The sequence below is a fragment of the Rhinoraja longicauda genome, chromosome 21 (genome assembly GCF_053455715.1).
Source record: "Rhinoraja longicauda isolate Sanriku21f chromosome 21, sRhiLon1.1, whole genome shotgun sequence".
Lineage (NCBI taxonomy): Eukaryota > Metazoa > Chordata > Chondrichthyes > Rajiformes > Arhynchobatidae > Rhinoraja > Rhinoraja longicauda.
This window is the reverse complement of record NC_135973.1, coordinates 10,413,556-10,431,887: the sequence shown is the minus strand read 5'-3', so window position 1 is coordinate 10,431,887 and position 18,332 is coordinate 10,413,556. Positions and strand designations below refer to the sequence as shown.

General features: G+C 43.7%; 3 protein-coding genes across 3 annotated transcripts; 2 read left to right on the top strand and 1 right to left on the bottom strand.

Moving 5' to 3' along the window:
- Positions 1-380: 380 nt before the first annotated feature.
- LOC144604238 (hemoglobin subunit beta-like) lies at positions 381-1,732 on the bottom strand. The gene is made up of 3 exons (XM_078418456.1): positions 1,583-1,732; positions 1,104-1,311; positions 381-649 (listed from the first exon to the last, which is right to left on the bottom strand). The coding sequence occupies exons 1-3, from the start codon at positions 1,672-1,674 to the stop codon at positions 521-523; spliced, it is 429 nt and encodes a 142-aa protein (XP_078274582.1). The 5' UTR covers positions 1,675-1,732; the 3' UTR covers positions 381-520.
- Positions 1,733-6,737: 5,005 nt separating this feature from the next.
- On the top strand, positions 6,738-7,963 carry LOC144603914 (hemoglobin subunit alpha-like). The gene is made up of 3 exons (XM_078417724.1): positions 6,738-6,890; positions 7,153-7,360; positions 7,604-7,963. Exons 1-3 carry the CDS (start codon positions 6,796-6,798, stop codon positions 7,727-7,729), a joined length of 429 nt encoding a protein of 142 aa, XP_078273850.1. The 5' UTR covers positions 6,738-6,795; the 3' UTR covers positions 7,730-7,963.
- Positions 7,964-15,142: 7,179 nt separating this feature from the next.
- On the top strand, positions 15,143-16,500 carry LOC144603913 (hemoglobin subunit beta). The gene is made up of 3 exons (XM_078417723.1): positions 15,143-15,298; positions 15,570-15,777; positions 16,232-16,500. The coding sequence occupies exons 1-3, from the start codon at positions 15,207-15,209 to the stop codon at positions 16,358-16,360; spliced, it is 429 nt and encodes a 142-aa protein (XP_078273849.1). The 5' UTR covers positions 15,143-15,206; the 3' UTR covers positions 16,361-16,500.
- The last annotated feature ends 1,832 nt before the right edge of the window (positions 16,501-18,332 follow it).

Sequence of the window (18,332 nt, the reverse complement as noted above, 5' to 3'; positions counted from 1 at the left end):
CGGCCCTTCCAGCCAGCACCGCCATTCAATATGATCATGGCTGATCATCTAAAATCTGTACCCACTTCCTGCTTTTTCCCCCATATCCCTTGATTCCTTTAGCCCAAAGAGCTAAATCTAACTCTCTCTTGTAAATTGGCCTCCACTGCCTTCTGTGGCAGAGGATTCCACAGATTCACAACTCTCTGGGTGAATAAGATTTCTCCTCATTTCTGTCCCGAATACTCCACCCATTATTCTTAAACTGTGACCCCTGGTTCTGGACTCCCCAACATCGGGAACATTTTTTTCCCTTCATCTAGCTGAGGCAATTGTGAGGGAAAGATTGTTTCTTTATTGAGGCAGAAAGACATTTCAGGAGAAATTAACAGACAAAGTGGAATATTGCACCACCTTTATTTTAGCATGATTTGAACCAGGTGTTACACGAGTTCATTTAGCACACAGAGTGTATTGAGACAAGGAAGCATGTTTTCATTGCACACGTTGAAGATGGTGGAGGATGCAGGTGGATGCAGATCTAATGGTATTGGCTGGAAAGACCTCCTGCGACGGCTAGGAAAAACTTATATGCAGCTTCGTGCAGCTCGGGTGTGAACCCTTCTTTGAACAGAATGGCGAGTTCAACAAGGAAGGCTTGGCCCAGAAGCTGGGAAAGAAAAGAGCAATAATTAGACAAGAAATGGAACAAAAATCAAACCCCAAACCCTCCAGTGATCTCACGGGCAATGGCACGGAACGAGGCCGTTCTGCCCATTGGGTCCACGCCACCTCCCAGTGGTGCAAGCCCATTAGCCCTCTCCTTTTCCCTGTAATCCTATAACTTATTCTGCTCCCGTAGATGCCCAGCAAAGCCCCTTAGATTCTCTTTGCCAACCCATTGGGTAATGCACAGTAACTGATTAGCTTGTAGCCGCAGAAACCTGAAGGAAACTCTTGAAAGGCAGCAGCCAAGGTCAGGATTGAACCACCCTCTCGGGAGCTGTGAAGCAGCCACACTAATTGCTTCCACACTGAGCCGCACAAACGACGCAGGACACATTGCCGCAACTGATGAGTGGTGAACAAGGATTAGTGAATCAACTTTCCACTCAAGTTCCTACCTTGAAGTTTTGAGTGTCTACTCCAATGAGTTGATGTTTCTCGCTGAGCTTCTTGTAGGCAGCGTCTATGTCATGCAGGTGCAAGACTGCCGTATCCAGAGCTCCTACAACTTTCTCTGCATGACCTTGGACACCACTGTCGCCGGCTTTGAAATGGCCATGGAAGCTTTTAAACAGCCTGGTCGTCCAGGGATAGACCGTGAACACCCTGGAGGGGAAAAGCAAAGGTCATCCAGGGTTTTGTGAAAGCTTGGAAACCATTTAACCCCCCCTGGCTCATCATTGAGTCAATTTGCATCATGATAACAATGGAGCATCCGTAGATCTGACTGGAACCTCAGTGCCCTGTTGAATACCTGCTCCCTCACCCTGTAGCAAGGTTTACAAATGCATTGAGAATGAAAGAACCTTCATTGCAACCAGACTTGAAGATATAATGCATGAACTAAACTTAAATCAAAAAGACATTTTCATCATACCTTTCCAGGGCATGGGCAGTTGTCACTTTCTTGTCCAATTTGCTCCAGATGTCGGTGATGTACGCGGCTTCTTTGTCTGTTAATTTCACCATTTTGGAGGTTGAGCTTTCACTGCCACTTCTTGCACAAGATAGCTGTGTCGGTCTTGAGTTCTGACTCCACTTTTATAGGTAGCAGCGGAGATCATCTCTGACCATGACCCGACTGTCATAGGCTGAGTGCTTATGGGCTGGACCCAGGTTCCCCCAGTAAGCTTCACCCTTCTGTGTGCGAGCGTTAAGATAACCACCTGCTGTTTGTGCTTCACTTCTCCCCCCCCCCCCACCCCCCCCCCCATCCCGCCCAACGCAAAGAAGCACAACCCAATTCTGCTGAATAATATCTCAACGCATCCACTATCAAACTGTATAATCCTCTCTTGGTACAACTCTTCCATTTGAACAAGATGTAACAAGTTCAACTCTTACATTTCCATTTTCCTCTTGCACTTTTCCATGAAACAGAATAATTTTCAAAAGGCCGAAATATATATATTTCTGATGTTGAAACCAAACCCTCATCTAATATAATATATTTTGAATAATGTGCTTGTTTATGCCTCGTTTACTTTGGTATATTTATTGTTATCGTGTGTGCCGACATACATTGAAAAGCATTTGTTTGCGTGCTATCCAGTCAAAGAAAAGACTACACATGAATATAATCAAGGGGTTCACAATGCACTGAATCGAGGACCAGAGGACATAGGTTTAAGGTGAGGGGAGAAAGATTTAATAGGAACCTGAGTGGTAACTTTGTTACACAAAGGGTGGTGGATGTGTGGATTGAACTACCAGAGCAGGTAGTTGAGGCTGGGACTATTGGAAAATTTAAGAAACATTTAGACATGTACATGGATAGGACAGGTTTAGAGGGATTTGGGCCACACGCAGGCAGGTGGAACTAGTGTAGATGGGACATATTGGCCGGTATGGTCAAGTTGGACCTACGGGCCTGTTTCCATGTTGTGAGACTCTATGACTCTACAAAGGATAAAGGGTGCAACATTTAGAGTAAGATGTAACAGTAAATCTGATAAAGTACGATTAAAGCTTAGGATTGTGCTTAGGGAATGTTTAGGACAAAGGAAAACAACATTTAGAACATTGATGGAAGGTTATTTTCAGTCAGTGTTCTGAAATACTGGGCTGCTTCAGTAATATGCCTGTCATGGTCCTTGCAGTCATTTTGACTGCCGATTGTGCAATTAACTTTCAAATAGGAACATTTTGCCTGTCTACAGGGGGATCTATAATTTGGTAGCACACAAAGTGCTGGAGTAACTCAGCAGATCAGGCAGCATCCCTGGAGAACATGGATAGATGACGTTTCGGATCGCGACCTTTCTTCTGACCCTTGCAGTTTCCAGTTACTACATTTTAGACTTTGCAGTTCCTTGTTTATACTCGATAATTTGTTAGATGTGCCTAAAAGTAAACATCCGTTCAGTGTGTCCATTCAATGGTAAACTAAGCCATGGGCATTCACAGTCCTATGGCAAGATGGATTTAACATTGTGCTTTGGAGAGAAATTTCGTTAATATATAGAAAAGAACGATAGACGAGGATTAGAAATTGTGACAGGGGAGCAGGCGGTTTTAGAAGAAGTTCTGAAGAAGGGTCTCGACCCGAAACGTCACCCATTCCTTCTCTCCAGAGATGCTGCCTGACCCACTGAGTTACTCCAGCATTGTGTGTTTACAGATGGTTTTAGACCTAGTTCTGTGCTCTGAGAAAGTGCTAATTAATAAACTGTGGGGAAATATCTCCCAGCAAAGAGTAGTTTTAACCTCAGGTCCATGCGTTGAAAAGTGATACTAAAACCCATCCAAAAAGCAAAAAGAAATTTTGAGCTGATCGGCAATGATAGTTTGAGAAACTAGAGCAAAGGGCGTAGCAGTGGGAAGACATTCGCTGGATCCTAGAGGAAAAAATTGCATGTTTTGCTACAAAGGCACAAATCCCTACACAAAATTGCCCTCCAACTCTGTATTATCGATGAAATTAAAGACAGAATTAAATCTAAGGCAAAGGCATCCAAAAAAAGCCTTGACAAGCAGTAAGCCCGAAGACTGGGAGTATCTTAAGATTCAGGGAATTGATACTGAATGGGGAAATGGAATATGAGGTGAAACTTGCAAAAATAGACTCTAAGACCATCCGTTGGCATGTAAAAAGGAAAAGACCAATTCGGCCAAATGTATGTTTTCTTTTACAAACAGAGTGAAGAGAATAAAAAGTGAGGAATATTTAAATAATTACATCATTACATAATTATATAATTGAATGGAAGAAGAAGTAAGCAAATACTTTATGTTCATGTTCCACCAGAGAAAAAATATAGAGAACCACGAAACCACATGAGTAAATAGATAGCAAAAATGTAGTAGAGACATACTACTGGAAAGGTTAAAGACCCTAAAAACGGACAAATTCCAAGAATCCGGAAGATTAACCTTTCTGAGGTTTCAAAGGAAGATCTAAGGAGACAGAGGATGTCATGGTTAATATTGATCAGAGACTAGGGTTTGTAGTATTGCTGGTTTACATCAAAGATAGAGACAAAATGCTGGAGTAACTCAGTGGGACAGGCAGTATCTCTGGAGAGAGGAATTGGTGGTGTTTTGCGTCAAGACTCTTCTTCAGAAGTCTGAAGAAGGGTCTTGACCCGAAAACATCACCCATTCCTTCTCTCCAGAGGTGCTCCCTGTCCTGCTGGGTTACTCCAGCATTTTGTCTCTATCTAGGTTTTGTGGTGTGTTGGTTTATCAACAGACTTTTGATAAGGTTACATGCAGGAGGAGGTGAACAAAAGGACACAAAGTGCTGGAGTAACTCTGCAGGTCAGGCAGCATCTCTGGAGAACATGGATAGGTGATGTTTCGGGTCGAGACCCTTCTTCAGACTCAAAATTGGAGCAAATGGAATTTGGGACAATAGGCTTGTTAAAACTGAGTATTAACAGAAACATAGAAAATAGGTGCAGGAGTAGGCCATTCGGCCCTTCGAATCAGCACCGCCATTCAATATGATCATGGCTGATCATCCAAAATCAGTACCTCGTTCCTGCTTTTTACCCATATCCTTTGATTCCGTTAGCCTGAAGAGCTAAATCTAACTCTCTTTTGAAAACATCCAGTGAATTGGCCTCCACCGCCTTCTGTGGCAGAGAATTCCACAGATTCACAACTCTGGGTGAATTTTTTTTTCCTCATCTCAGACCTAAATGACCTACCCATTATTCTTAAATTGTGACCCCTGGTTCTGGACTCCCCCGACATGGGGAACATTTCTCTTGCATCTAGCCTGTCCAATCCCTTAAGAATGTTATATGTTTCTATAAGATCCCCTCTCATCCTTCTAAATTCCATTGAATACAAGCCCAGTTGATCCATTCTTTCCTCATATGTCAGTCCCGCCATCTTGGGAATTAACTTGGTGAACCTATGTTGCACTCCCTCAATAGCAAGAATGTCCTTTCTCAAATTAGGAGACCAAAACTGCACACAATACTCCAGGTGTGATCTCACCAAGGCCCTGTACAACTGCAGTAGGACCTCCTTGCTCCTAAACTCAAATCCTCTCATAATGTCGGCCAACATGCCATTAGCTTTCTTCACTGCCTGCTCTACCTGCATGCTTATTCTCAGTGACCGATGTACAAGGACACCCAGGTCTCATTGAAGAAAAGGGAGGGATGGGGGGGGGGGGGGGGGGGGGGGGGGTGGGGGGGGGGGTCCTTAGGCAGATGGTTGGGCAAGGCCAGAGATGAAAAAGCAGGTTTGAGATAAAAGGATTGAAGAATAGCGAATTATGAAGCCAGAGGAAGGATATAGGTTTGAGTCAAGGTGGGCACAGAAGAGAGAAGGGGAGGCAGGGGAAAGTAGAGGGGGGTCGGGATGGGGGAAAGAAGAGGAGGGGCATTTGTATTTATCTACAGTAGGAGAATTCAATGTTCATACCTTTGGGTTCACACTCATACTCCCCCTCCTTTCATTCACAGGCAATATGGTAGAGATGAAAAACGAGGAAGGCCATACATCCTAATGGCATTATACTACAGGCACAGGCTCACCAATAACCAGTGGCAGAATGAGGAGCAGATATGTAGACTGGGCTGGTGGTGGAAATGGAACTAATAGTGGCATTTAAGAGGCTCTTAAGAGGAATATGTGAGGAATAGACAATAGACTATTGGAACCTCCCTTCTATTGACTCCATTTATACCTCACGCTGGCTGGGCAAGGCCACCAACATTACCAAAGACCAGTCTCACCATGGTCACCTTCTCCCACCAGCCAAGAGGTATAGAAGCCTGAAAATGTACACTTCCAGATTCAGGGACAATCTCATCCCAGCTGTTATCAGGCAACTAAACAATCCTATCTTCAACAAGAGAGCGGTCCTGACCTCCCAAGTACCTCATTGGAGACCTTTTATCGGACTTTTCTTGCACTAAATGTTTATCGTTTATTTGTGAATTCTGGGCGGCTTGATTGTATTCATGCATAGTCTTTTCTTTGACTGGATAGCACGCAAACAAGAGCTTTTCACTGTACCTCGGCACGCGTGAAAATAATAAATGAAATCAAATGAAACAGTACATTTAGGTATATTTACTGGAGATTTACATGACGCAAACTGTAAACCTTTGCCACAGTGTTTCAAATTGAAGGTAGACACAAAATGCTGGAGTAACTCAGCGGGTCAGGCAGCATCTCGGGAGAGAGGGAATGTGTAACGTTTCGGGTCAAGACACTTCTTCAGACTCGACCCGAAATGTCACCCATTCCTCCTCTCCCGAGATGCTGCCTGACCCGCTGAGTTACTCCAGCATTTTGTGTCTACCTTCGATTTAAACCAGCATCTGCAGTTTTTTTTTCCACTTACTGTTTCAAATTGAAGTGTGTGGGGCGGAGGGGTTGTGCCTTGTGCAGTGGGATATCTTTGCTAACAGCTGTGAGTGAAGCAGGTGGTTGTCTCTCTCTCGGTGTCGCCCCTCATCACTACGTTTGAGCTCATCCAATAGACCGTGAGTGCGTCCCCACCACCAATGGGGAGGTGAGGGGAGGGGAGAGGCGGCTCGGCTCGGATGGCAATAAATACAGGGCGCGTCGAGCAGGAGCTATCTTGCAAGCACCGAGAGATCGGCAAGAGAGAAAAACTCAGCAACAATGGCCCTCTCAGACGCCGACAAACAAGAAATCCACCATGTGGCCGACCTCGTAAAGGCACACGCTGAAGCTGTGGGTGCTGATGCCTTAGCCAGGTAATGTTCTTAAACGTTCAGGATATTGACTGTTCTTTCATCGATTATTTGTGATTGTCAACATTTTTCTTGCATTTCCCAAGAACAGCGATACAATTATTAATAAAGTGTGCAATAGCTCCACTCTCTGAATGGAGTTGCAGTTTTTCCAAACTAATGTAATTGCTAGTCTGGAAGTAATGGAGTGTAATCCGAGGAGAGATTTATTGTTCCCTGCGTCTGCAAATTACTTCTCTGCCTTTCTTTCCCATGTTCCTTGAAGGCTGTTTGAGCTCCATCCTCAAACCAAGACATACTTCCCGAATTTCAGCGGCTACCATGCCACCGATGCCCCGGTCAAAGCTCATGGCGCCAAGGTAATAAATGCCGTGCTGAAGGCGGCTGAAAACCTGGACAACCTGCCCAAACTCCTGGAGAAGCTGGCCACTAAACATGGTCATGAACTGCTTGTGGATCCCCACAACTTTGAGGTAGGTAACCCTTTCATATCCTTACCGTGTCACACACCCTGACGTTAGAGTCGGACAAACAGCAATGCATTTTCAAGTTCATTTATGTGCACTTTCCGCAGTCTGAACGTGTTTAGGCTGGGGATATTTTGGCCCGTGCATCGCACATAAAAGATCCTCAAAGTGCAAGCGAGCAAAAAAAAAAAAAAGATGCGTTGAGAATATATTAGCACCACCTCACGATGTCCTGTTTTACTTTCACAGCTGTTTTCTGACATCATTGTGGTCACCCTGGCCACTCGTCTGCCCACGTTCAGCCCTGCAACTCACCGTGCCATCGACAAATTCCTTGAGGAACTTGTACACCAATTGAGCTCCAAGTACCGGTGAAGATGCAGTCAAACAACAATTGTGGAAGTCAGCAAGATCATCATTCCAATCCACACCTGCCTATTTTCTCAAAATGACGACCAATAAAATATTCTTCCTTTAAATGCAAATATTGCGTTTGCCTTTGCTCTCTCTCTCTCTCTCCCTTTGATCTTTTTCACAAGTTGTAATTCGTGAACTTTGGTGTAATTGGTAGAGCTGAGTGCTCAATAAACATTCACTTCCATCATTGTTTTGGAGTTTGCTGCAGCTGATTTATTAAACGTGCGCAAATTTCGGAATACGAACCATGAAACGTGTCACGCGTGCCCGTGGCGAGATCACAGAGAATACCCTTAGGTTCCTCTCACCTATCCTGACTCGGCGGTAGAGTTGCCGCATTGCAGCAGTGGGGACCCGGGTTCGATCCTCACCACGGCCGCTGTCTGCACGCAATTTTTACCTTCTCCCCATGACCTGCTTGGGTTTCATCCACAACCTTCGGTTTCCCCTCACACTCCAAAGACGGACAGATTTGGAGACTAATAGGCTTGGTAAAATTGTAAATTATCCCAAGTGTGTGTAGGATAGTGTTAGTGTGTGGGGATCGCTGGGCGGCACAGACTCGGTGGGCCGAAGAGCCTGCTTCTGTGTTCCCATGTACCTTTAAAGTAAACTCAATTAAATACCATGAGATAACTACAAACAAGAAGGAGAAATTCCTACATCAAAGCATTCTGCCATCATAAATGCCTGTTTACGTGGTGATCACCTTTCCCATTGTAAATGGGTCAAACACTGAAGCTTCCTAAACAATAGCATTTCTACATTGTGGCATCAAAATCCCTTCATGTGCCTTTTACACATAAGTTCATAAGTTATAGGAGCAGAATTAGGCCATTCGGCCCATCAGCTACTCTGCTATTCAATCATGGCTGATCTATCTTTCCCTCTCAACCCCATTCTTCTGTCTTCTCCCCATAACCTTTGACACCCGTACTGATCAAGAATCTATCAACTTCCACTTTAAAAATACCCAATTATTTAGCCTCCACAGCCGTATGTTGCAATGAATTCCTCAGATTCACCACCCTCAAATTAAATAAATACCTCCTTATCTTCTTTCTAATGGTACGTCCTTTTTTTCTGAGGCTGTGGCCTCTAGACCTAGACTGTCCAACTAGTGGAAACATCCTCTCCATGTCCACTCTGTCCAAGCCTTTCACTATTCCGTATGTTTCAATGAGGTCCCCCCCTCGTCCTTCTAAACTCCGGCGAGCACAGGCCCAGAAACATCCAACGCTCATCGCAAATTTACCCGATCGTCCCTGGGATAATTCTCATAAAGTACCTCTGGATTCTCTCCAATGGCAGGGCATCCTTCATCAGATATGGGGCCCAAAACTGCTCACAATACCACAAATGCAGTCTGACCAGTGCCTTATAAAGCCTCAGCATTACATCCCGGTTTTTGTGTATTCTAGTCCTTTCTAAATAAATGTTAACATTTTCTTTTCTTGCTACTGATTAAACAACAAAGAACCCTTTTGGCAATCCTGCACCAAGTCCCTTTACACCTCCAATTTCAAAATTCTCTCCCCATTTAGAAAAGAGTCTATGCCTTTATTCCTACTACCAATGTGCATGACCGCACATTTTGCTGCGCTGTATTCCATTTGCCACTTCTTTGTCCACTCTCCCAACTTGACCAAATCCTTCTGCAGGGTCCCTGCTTCGTCTATACTACCTGCCCTTCCACCTATCTTTTTATCATCTGTAAACATGGCCACGAAGCCATTATTTCCATCACCCAAATTATTGATGTACAACGTGAGGAGTAGCGGCTCCAGCACCGACCCCCTGCGGAACGCTGATAGTCACTGGCAGCCAACCAGAAAAATCCCTCTTTATCCCACTCTTTGCCTTCTGACATTCAGCCAATCTTTCATCCATGCTAGTACCTTCCCTCTCATACCACGGGCTCTCATCTTGTTTAGCAGTCTCATGTGCAGCACCTTATCAAAGCCCTTCCAATAATCCAGGTAAACAATATCCACTGCCACTCCTTTATCTATGCTGCTATAGACTTGTCAGGCAAAATCTCCCTTTCACAAAACCATGCTGACTTTGGCCTATTTTAATCATCCTTCTAAGTCCTCAGAAACCTCATCCTTATTCGGCAGAATATCAAGACTAACTACTTAAAGCAAGCTTTACACATTAAATATTAGGAATTTGTTTTCCAAAAACAGAGTTATCAATGCAGCTTTGAATATACAGTCACTGAATTATAAAACACTAGACCAAGTGGACCCGTTGGGCCCAAACCTCTCCTGCATTGGTGCAGCACCCTCTCCCCCCCACCACCCCCCTTCCCTCCACCACCCCCCTCCCTCTCCCCTCTCTCCCCCCCCCTCTCCCCCCTACCTCCCCCTCCCTCCCTAGGAAACAGATTTAAACTTTAAAATGTGAATAACTTTAAAAATATAACACCGATTCCAATGAAACTTCTTCCATTAGCACCAAAGGGACGACGGTGAGTAAGGTGGGCTTAAAACTGTCGCGCTATCCTGTACCGTTTTGGCTGTAGTTCAGGAACAAACAATCGAACAAACGAGAGTTTTAGTGTATAGATTCCAACTGGCAATTTGCCAGTAAAACATGGTAAATTTGGAACACCATCATCGTTATTATTTCTCTCAAAATCTCTGGAAGTCCGTTGCAAGGTGTAAGGTATAACACACGAAAGAAAATATTTTCTGTAACGTCAAGTTGTTCTGTTCTGTTAACAGAAAGAAACCTCAAAGCTTGGTAAGGAAATTCCACGGAAAATATTGCAGGAAATGCAGAACTTAATTAAGAATTAATTGGAGGTTCAGTATTCCCAATGGAATGAATAGATTCCTCTGTCCGTGATGATTTTGTAATATGGATTTGTGATGGATTCTGCCATTTGCCAATTCACATTAATGATTTGAACTTTGGAATCAATGGAGAGATTTCTGGAAAAAAAGGCATAAAGTGCTGGAGTAACTCAGCGGGTCAGGCAGCATCTCTGATGGACATGGATTAACTGACATTTCGGGCTGTGACCCTTCTTCGGTCATGAGATCAGAAATGATTTTTTTCATATCTGTCCCACATCATTGCCAATCCACCCAACTTTTCTACAACACCTTGTATCCTCATCAGAACCTCCATTCACAATTAGGTTCATTTCATCAGCCAGCCTGGATATGTCACGTTTGATCTTCACAGCAATATTATCAGTTCAGATTGTAACTGTTTGCAGTCCAGGCATTTAAGCCACTTAGAGCCATGGAGGCATAGAGTGATACAGTGTGGAAACAGGCCCTTCGGCCCAACTTACCCACACTGGCCAATATGTGCCAGGTACAATAGTCCCACCTGCCACCATTTGGTCCATATCCCTCCAAACCTGTCCTCTCCATGTACCTTGTACCTCCATTAACCAATGCTTGTCTGTCCGAGATGGGTCTGTTTATTTTTGTGCTTTGTTTCCCAGCTGTTAATCAACACTAGTGACTAGTGGGGTGCCGCAAGGCTCAGTGCTGGGACCCCAGTTATTTCCAATATATATTAACAATTTAGACGAGGGAATTAAAAGTAACTTTCAATTGTTATTTTTTTAAAAATATTTTTATATTAATCTGTGTTTTTTATGTGATGAACTTTCCATGTCCTTACTGTTTTAAACTGTATTTTTGTTTAGACCTGGGTTTTTGTGAAAAGCACTTTGGGCTGCATTCAATTGTATGAAAAGTGCAATACAAATAAAGTTATTATTGTTATTATTATAACATCTCCACGTTTGCAGATGACACAAAGCTGGGTGGCAGTGTGAGCTGCGATGAGGATGCTCTGAGGCTAGCAGGGTTTTATTTCGATAGGTTGGGTGATTGGGCAGATGGATGGCAGATGCAGTATAAGGTGGATAAATGTGAAGTTATCCACTTTGGTGGCAAGAACAGGAAGGCAGATTATTATCTGAATGGTGTCAGATTAGGAAAAGGGGAGATTCAACGAGACCTGGGTGTCCTTGTACATCAGTCACTGAGAATAAGCATGCAGGTAGAGCAGGCAGTGAAGAAAGCTAATGGCATGTTGCCGACATTGCGAGAGGATTTGAGTTTAGGAACAAGGAGGTCCTACTGCAGTTGTACAGGGCCCTGGTGAGATCACACCTGGAGTATTGTGTGCAGTTTTGGTCTCCTAATTTGAGAAAGGACATTCTTGCTATTGAGGGAGTGCAACATAGGTTCACCAAGTTAATTCCCAAGATGGCGGGACTGACATATGAGGAAAGAATGGATCAACTGGGCTTGTATTCACTGGGATTTAGAAGGATGAGAGGGGATCTTATAGTAACATATAACATTCTTAAGGGATTGGACAGGCTAGATGCAAGAGAAATGTTCCCCATATCGGGGGAGTCCAGAACCAGGGGTCACAATTTAAGAATAATGGATAGGTTATTTAGGTCTGAGATGAGGAAAAAAAAATTTCACCCAGAGTTGTGAATCTGTGGAATTCTCTGCCACAGAAGGCAGTGGAGGCCAATTCACTGGATGTTTTCAAGAGAGAGTTAGATATAGCTCTTAGGGCTAACGGAATCAAGGGATATGGGGAAAAAGCAGGAACGAGGTACTGATTTTGGATGATCAGCCATGATCATATTGAATGGCGGTGCTGGTTCTAAGGGCCGAATGGCCTACTCCTGCACCTATTTTCTATGTTTCTGTTAATACTCAGTTTAAACAAGCCTATTGTCCCCAATTTCATTTGCTCCAATTTTGAGTCTGAAGAAGGGTCTTGACCCGAAACATCACCTATCCATGTTCTCCAGAGATGCTGCCTGACCTGCAGAGTTACTCCAGCACTTTGTGTCCTTTTGTTCACCTCCTCCTGCATGTAACCTTATCAAAAGCCTGTTGATAAACCAATACACCACAAAACCTAGATAGAGACAAAATGCTGGAGTAACCCAGCAGGACAGGGAGCACCTCTGGAGAGAAGGAATGGGTGATGTTTTCGGATCAAGACCCTTCTTCAGACTTCTGAAGAAGAGTCTTGACGCAAAACGTCACCAATTCCTTTCTCCAGAGATACTGCCTGTCCCACTGAGTTACTCCAGCATTTTGTCTCTATCTTTGATGTCAACCAGCAATACTACAAACCCTAGTCTCTGATCAATATTAACCATGACATCCTCTGTCTCCTTAGATCTCTCTTTGAAACCTCTGAAAGGTTAATCATCCGGATTTTTGGAATTTGTCCGTTTTTAGGGTCTTTAACCTTTCCAGTAGAATGTGTCTACTACATTTTTGCTATCTATTTCGTGGTTCTCTATTTTTTTTCTCTGGTGGAACATGAACATAAAGTATTTGCTTACTTCTTCTTCCATTCAATTATATAATTATGTAATTATGTAATTATTTAAATATTCCTCATTTTTTATTCTCTTCACTCTGTTTGTAAAAGAAAACATACATTTGGATGCCTTTGCCTTAGATTTAATACTGTCTTTAATTTCATCAATAATACAGAGTTGGAGGGCAATTTTGTGTAGGGATTTGTGCCTTTGTAGCAAAACATGCACTTTTTTCCTCTAGGATCCAGCGAATGTCTTCCCACTGCTACGCCCTTTGCTCTAGTTTCTCAAACTATCATTGCCGATCAGCTCAAAACTTCTTTTTTGCTTTTAGGATGGTTTTAGTATCACTTTTCAATGCATGGACCTGGGGTTAAAACTACTCTTTGCTGGGAGATATTTCCCCACAGTTTATTAATTAGCACTTTCTCAGAGCTCAGAACAAGATCTAAAACCGTCAGTAGACACACAATGCTGGAGTAACTCAGTGGGTCAGGCAGCATCTCTGGAGAGAAGGAATGGGTGACGTTTCGTGTCGAGACAACTTCTTCAGAACTTTTTCTAAAACCGCCTGCTCCCCTGTCACAATTTCTAATCCTCGTCTATCATTCTTGTCTATAGATGAACTAAATTTCTCTCCAAAGCACAATGTTAAATCCATCTTGCCATAGGACTGTGAATGCCCATGGCTTAGTTTACCATTGAATGGACACACTGAACGGATGTTTACTTTTAGGTACATCTAACAAATTATCGAGTAAAAACAAAGAAATGCAACGTCTAAAATGTAGAAACTGGAAACTGCAAGGGTCTGAAGAAAGGTCGCGATCCGAGACGTTATCTATCCATGTTCTCCAGGGATGCTGCCTGATCTGCTGAGTTACTCCAGCACATTGTGTGCTACCAAATTATAGATCCCCCTGTAGACAGGCAAAATGTTCCTACTTGACAGTTAATTGCACAATCAGCAGTCAAAATGACTGCAAGGACCATGACAGGCATATTACTGAAGCAGCCCAGTATTTCAGAACACGGACTGAAAATAACCTTCCATCAATGTTCTAAATGTTGTTTTCCTTTGTCCTAAACATTCCCTAAGCACAATCCTATGTCTTCAATCGTACTTTATCAGATTCATTGTTACATCTTACACTAAATGTTGCACCCTTTATCCTTTGTAGAGTCATAGAGTCTCACAACATGTAAACAGGCCCTTTGGTCCAACTTGACCATACCGGCCAATATGTCCCGTCTACACTAGTCCCACCTGCCTGCGTGTGGCCCAAATCCCTCTAAACCTGTCCTATCCATGTACATGTCTAAATGTTTCTTAAATTTTCCAATAGTCCCAGCCTCAACTACCTGCTCTGGTAGTTCATTCCACACATCCACCACCCTTTGTGTAACAAAATTACCACTCAGGTTCCTATTAAATCTTTCTCCCCTCACCTTAAACCTGTGTCCTCTGGTCCTCGATTCAGTGCATTGTGAACCCCTTGATTATATTCATGTGTAGTCTTTTCTTTGACTGGATAGCACGCAAACAAATGCTTTTCAATGTATGTCGGCACACACGATAACAATAAATATACCAAAGTAAACGAGGCATAAACAAGCACATTATTCAAAATATATTATATTAGATGAGGGTTTGGTTTCAACATCAGAAATATATATATTTCGGCCTTTTGAAAATTATTCTGTTTCATGGAAAAGTGCAAGAGGAAAATGGAAATGTAAGAGTTGAACTTGTTACATCTTGTTCAAATGGAAGAGTTGTACCAAGAGAGGATTGTACAGTTTGATAGTGGATGCGTTGAGATATTATTCAGCAGAATTGGGTTGTGCTTCTTTGCGTTGGGCGGGGTGGGGGGGGGGTGGGTGGGGAGAAGTGAAGCACAAACAGCAGGTGTTTATCTTAACGCTCGCACACAGAAGGGTGAAGCTTACTGGGGGAACCTGGGTCCAGCCCATAAGCACTCAGCCTATGACAGTCGGGTCTTGGTCAGAGATGACCTCCGCTGCTACCTATAAAAGTGGAGTCAGAACTCCAGACCGACACAGCTATCTTGTGCAAGAAGTGGCAGTGAAAGCTCAACCTCCAAAATGGTGAAAATAACAGACAAAGAAGCCGCGTACATCACCGAGATCTGGAGCAAATTGGACAAGAAAGTGACAACTGCCCATGCCCTGGAAAGGTATGATGAAAATGTCTTTTTGATTTAAGTTTAGTTCATGCATTATATCTTCAAGTCTGGTTGCAATGAAGGTTCTTTCATTCTCAATGCATTTGTAAACCTTGCTACAGGGTGAGGGAGCAGGTATTCAACAGGGCACTGAGGTTCCAGTCAGATCTATGGATGCTCCGTTGTTATCATGATGCAAATTGACTCAATGATGAGCCAGGGGGGGTTAAATGGTTTCCGAGCTTTCACAAAACCCTGGATGACTTTTGCTTTTCCCCTCCAGGGTGTTCACGGTCTATCCCTGGACGACCAGGCTGTTTAAAAGCTTCCATGGCCATTTCAAAGCCGGCGACAGTGGTGTCCAAGGTCATGCAGAGAAAGTTGTAGGAGCTCTGGATACGGCAGTCTTGCACCTGCATGACATAGACGCTGCCTACAAGAAGCTCAGCGAGAAACATCAACTCATTGGAGTAGACACTCAAAACTTCAAGGTAGGAACTTGAGTGGAAAGTTGATTCACTAAACCTTGTTCACCACTCATCAGTTGCGGCAATGCGTCCTGCGTCGTTTGTGCGGCTCAGTGTGGAAGCAGTTAGTGTGGCTGCTTCACAGCTCCCGAGAGGGTGGTTCAATCCTGACCTTGGCTGCTGCCTTTCAAGAGTTTCCTTCAGGTTTCTGCGGCTACAAGCTAATCAGTTACTGTGCATTACCCAATGGGTTGGCAAAGAGAATCTAAGGGGCTTTGCTGGGCATCTACGGGAGCAGAATAAGTTATAGGATTACAGGGAAAAGGAGAGGGCTAATGGGCTTGCACCACTGGGAGGTGGCGTGGACCCAATGGGCCGAACGGCCTCGTTCCGTGCCATTGCCCGTGAGATCACTGGAGGGTTTGGGGTTTGATTTTTGTTCCATTTCTTGTCTAATTATTGCTCTTTTCATTCCCAGCTTCTGGGCCAAGCCTTCCTTGTTGAACTCGCCATTCTGTTCAAAGAAGGGTTCACACCCGAGCTGCACGAAGCTGCATATAAGTTTTTCCTAGCCGTCGCAGGAGGTCTTTCCAGCCAATACCATTAGATCTGCTTCCACCTGCATCCTCCACCATCTTCAACGTGTGCAATGAAAACATGCATCCTTGCCTTAATACACTCTGTGTGCTAAATGAACTCGTGTAACACCAGGTTCAAATCATGCTAAAATAAAGGTGGTGCAATATTCCACTTTGTCTGTTAATTTCTCCTGAAATGTCTTTCTGCTTCAATAAAGAAACAATCTTTCCCTCACAATTGCCTCAGCTAGATGAAGGAAAAAAAATGTTCCCGATGTTGGGGGAGTCCAGAACCAGGGGTCACAGTTTAAGAATAATGGGTAGAGTATTCGGGACAGAAATGAGGAATAATCTTATTCACCCAGAGAGTTGTGAATCTGTGGAATCCTCTACCACAGAAGGCAGTGGAGGCCAATTCACTGGATGTTTTCAAGAGAGAGTTAGATTTAGCTCTTTGGGCTAAAGGAATCAAGGGATATGGGGGAAAAAGCAGGAAGGGGGTACTGATTTTAGATGATCAGCCATGATCATATTGAATGGCGGTGCTGGCTGGAAGGGCCGAATGGCCTACTCCTGCACTTATCTTTCTGTTTCTATGTTTCTATGAGGTTGACATTGGTCCTATCTTAAAAAAAGAGACATATTTTACACAGGGTTTTCACTGCTTCAGGCCTTTGTGAAGCTCTTTTCATGTGGCAACATAGAGTTAATACAAATTCACTGCTGTACTTTGGGGGAAAACGGTAGCCAATTCTTCATGTGTTTCACAGTTCGTGGATGCAAGGGAACACAATGGGGAAGTTAATAGTGACGTATTGAAGAAAGGCCACGTTACAAAAGAGTCTATTGAGTTCTTTAAATGCATTAAGGTAGACAACCCCTCAGGACCTGATCAAGCATATCCAGGGACATCAACTATGAACAGACTGTGAACCACGGGTGTCAGAGGTGATGGGGAGAAGGCAGAAGACTGGGGTTAGGAGGGAAAACAAGATCAGCCACGATTGAATGGCGAAGTAGACCTGATGGGCCGAATGGCCTGATTCTACTCCCATCATTCATGAACTTGTGGAATTGTCCAGCTACTAGTGGCAACACGTTTATCTTCCATAGCCACGGATGGAGTAAAGGAAGGGGGGTGGTAGCTGTGCCCCATTTTAAAAAGGTTGCAAGGAAATTTCTGCGAACTGAAGAAAGGGAAGCCTTATATCAGTGGTGGATAACTTACTGGAAGGGATTATACATGCATCTGGAAAGCCAAGGACTGATTCAGGATAGGCAGCATAGGGTAGCTTGGTAGGCTCTCTGGAAGGTTATATGACATGCGCTCTAGGCCAGCCAGCCAATACCTACAACATTGGCTTGAAGGTAGAAAGCTGAGGGTGGTGATATTGGGATATTTTTCTTTCTGCAGGGCTCCAAAAGTGGTGTATCACTGGGATCGATGCTAGGTCCACTGTTGTTTCTTATTTATCTGAATGATTTGGATGTGAATATTAGGGGCATGGTTACTAAGTTTACGAATGAAAACAAAATTCGGGATATAGTGGACGGTGAAGATGGTCATCTATCATTACGATGGGATCTTGATCAGCTGGGTCAATGGGCCAAGGAATGGCAGATGGAGTTTAATTTGGATAAATGAGAGGTTTTGCATTTTGGTGCTTCTTTCTTAGATACCTTGCCATAGTTAATAGACAATAGACAATAGACAATAGGTGCAGGAGTAGGCCATTTGGCCCTTCGAGCCAGCACCGCCATTCACCGTGATCATGGCTGATCATGCACAATTAGTACCCCGTTCCTGCCTTCTCCCCATATCCCTTGACTCCACTATCATTAAGAGCACTAACTAACTCTCTTTTGAATGCATCCAGTGAATTGGCCTCCACTGCCTTCTGAAGCAGAGAGTTCCACAGCTTCACAACTCTCTGAGTGAAAAAGTTTTTCCTCATCTCCGTTCTAAATGGCCTACCCCTTATTCTTAAACTGTGGCTCCTG

Excerpts from the sequence above, each read along its gene's own strand:
- LOC144603914 (XM_078417724.1), top strand. The coding sequence starts at position 6,796 with ATGGCCCTCTCAGACGCCGACAAACAAGAAATCCACCATGTGGCCGAC. Across the intron at positions 6,891-7,152 it reads GGTGCTGATGCCTTAGCCAG|GCTGTTTGAGCTCCATCCTC; the intron begins GTAATGTTCTTA and ends TGTTCCTTGAAG. Across the intron at positions 7,361-7,603 it reads TGGATCCCCACAACTTTGAG|CTGTTTTCTGACATCATTGT; the intron begins GTAGGTAACCCT and ends TTACTTTCACAG.
- LOC144604238 (XM_078418456.1), bottom strand. The coding sequence starts at position 1,674 with ATGGTGAAATTAACAGACAAAGAAGCCGCGTACATCACCGACATCTGG. Across the intron at positions 1,312-1,582 it reads ACTGCCCATGCCCTGGAAAG|GGTGTTCACGGTCTATCCCT; the intron begins GTATGATGAAAA and ends TTTCCCCTCCAG. Across the intron at positions 650-1,103 it reads TAGACACTCAAAACTTCAAG|CTTCTGGGCCAAGCCTTCCT; the intron begins GTAGGAACTTGA and ends TTTCTTTCCCAG.
- LOC144603913 (XM_078417723.1), top strand. The coding sequence starts at position 15,207 with ATGGTGAAAATAACAGACAAAGAAGCCGCGTACATCACCGAGATCTGG. Across the intron at positions 15,299-15,569 it reads ACTGCCCATGCCCTGGAAAG|GGTGTTCACGGTCTATCCCT; the intron begins GTATGATGAAAA and ends TTTCCCCTCCAG. Across the intron at positions 15,778-16,231 it reads TAGACACTCAAAACTTCAAG|CTTCTGGGCCAAGCCTTCCT; the intron begins GTAGGAACTTGA and ends TTTCATTCCCAG.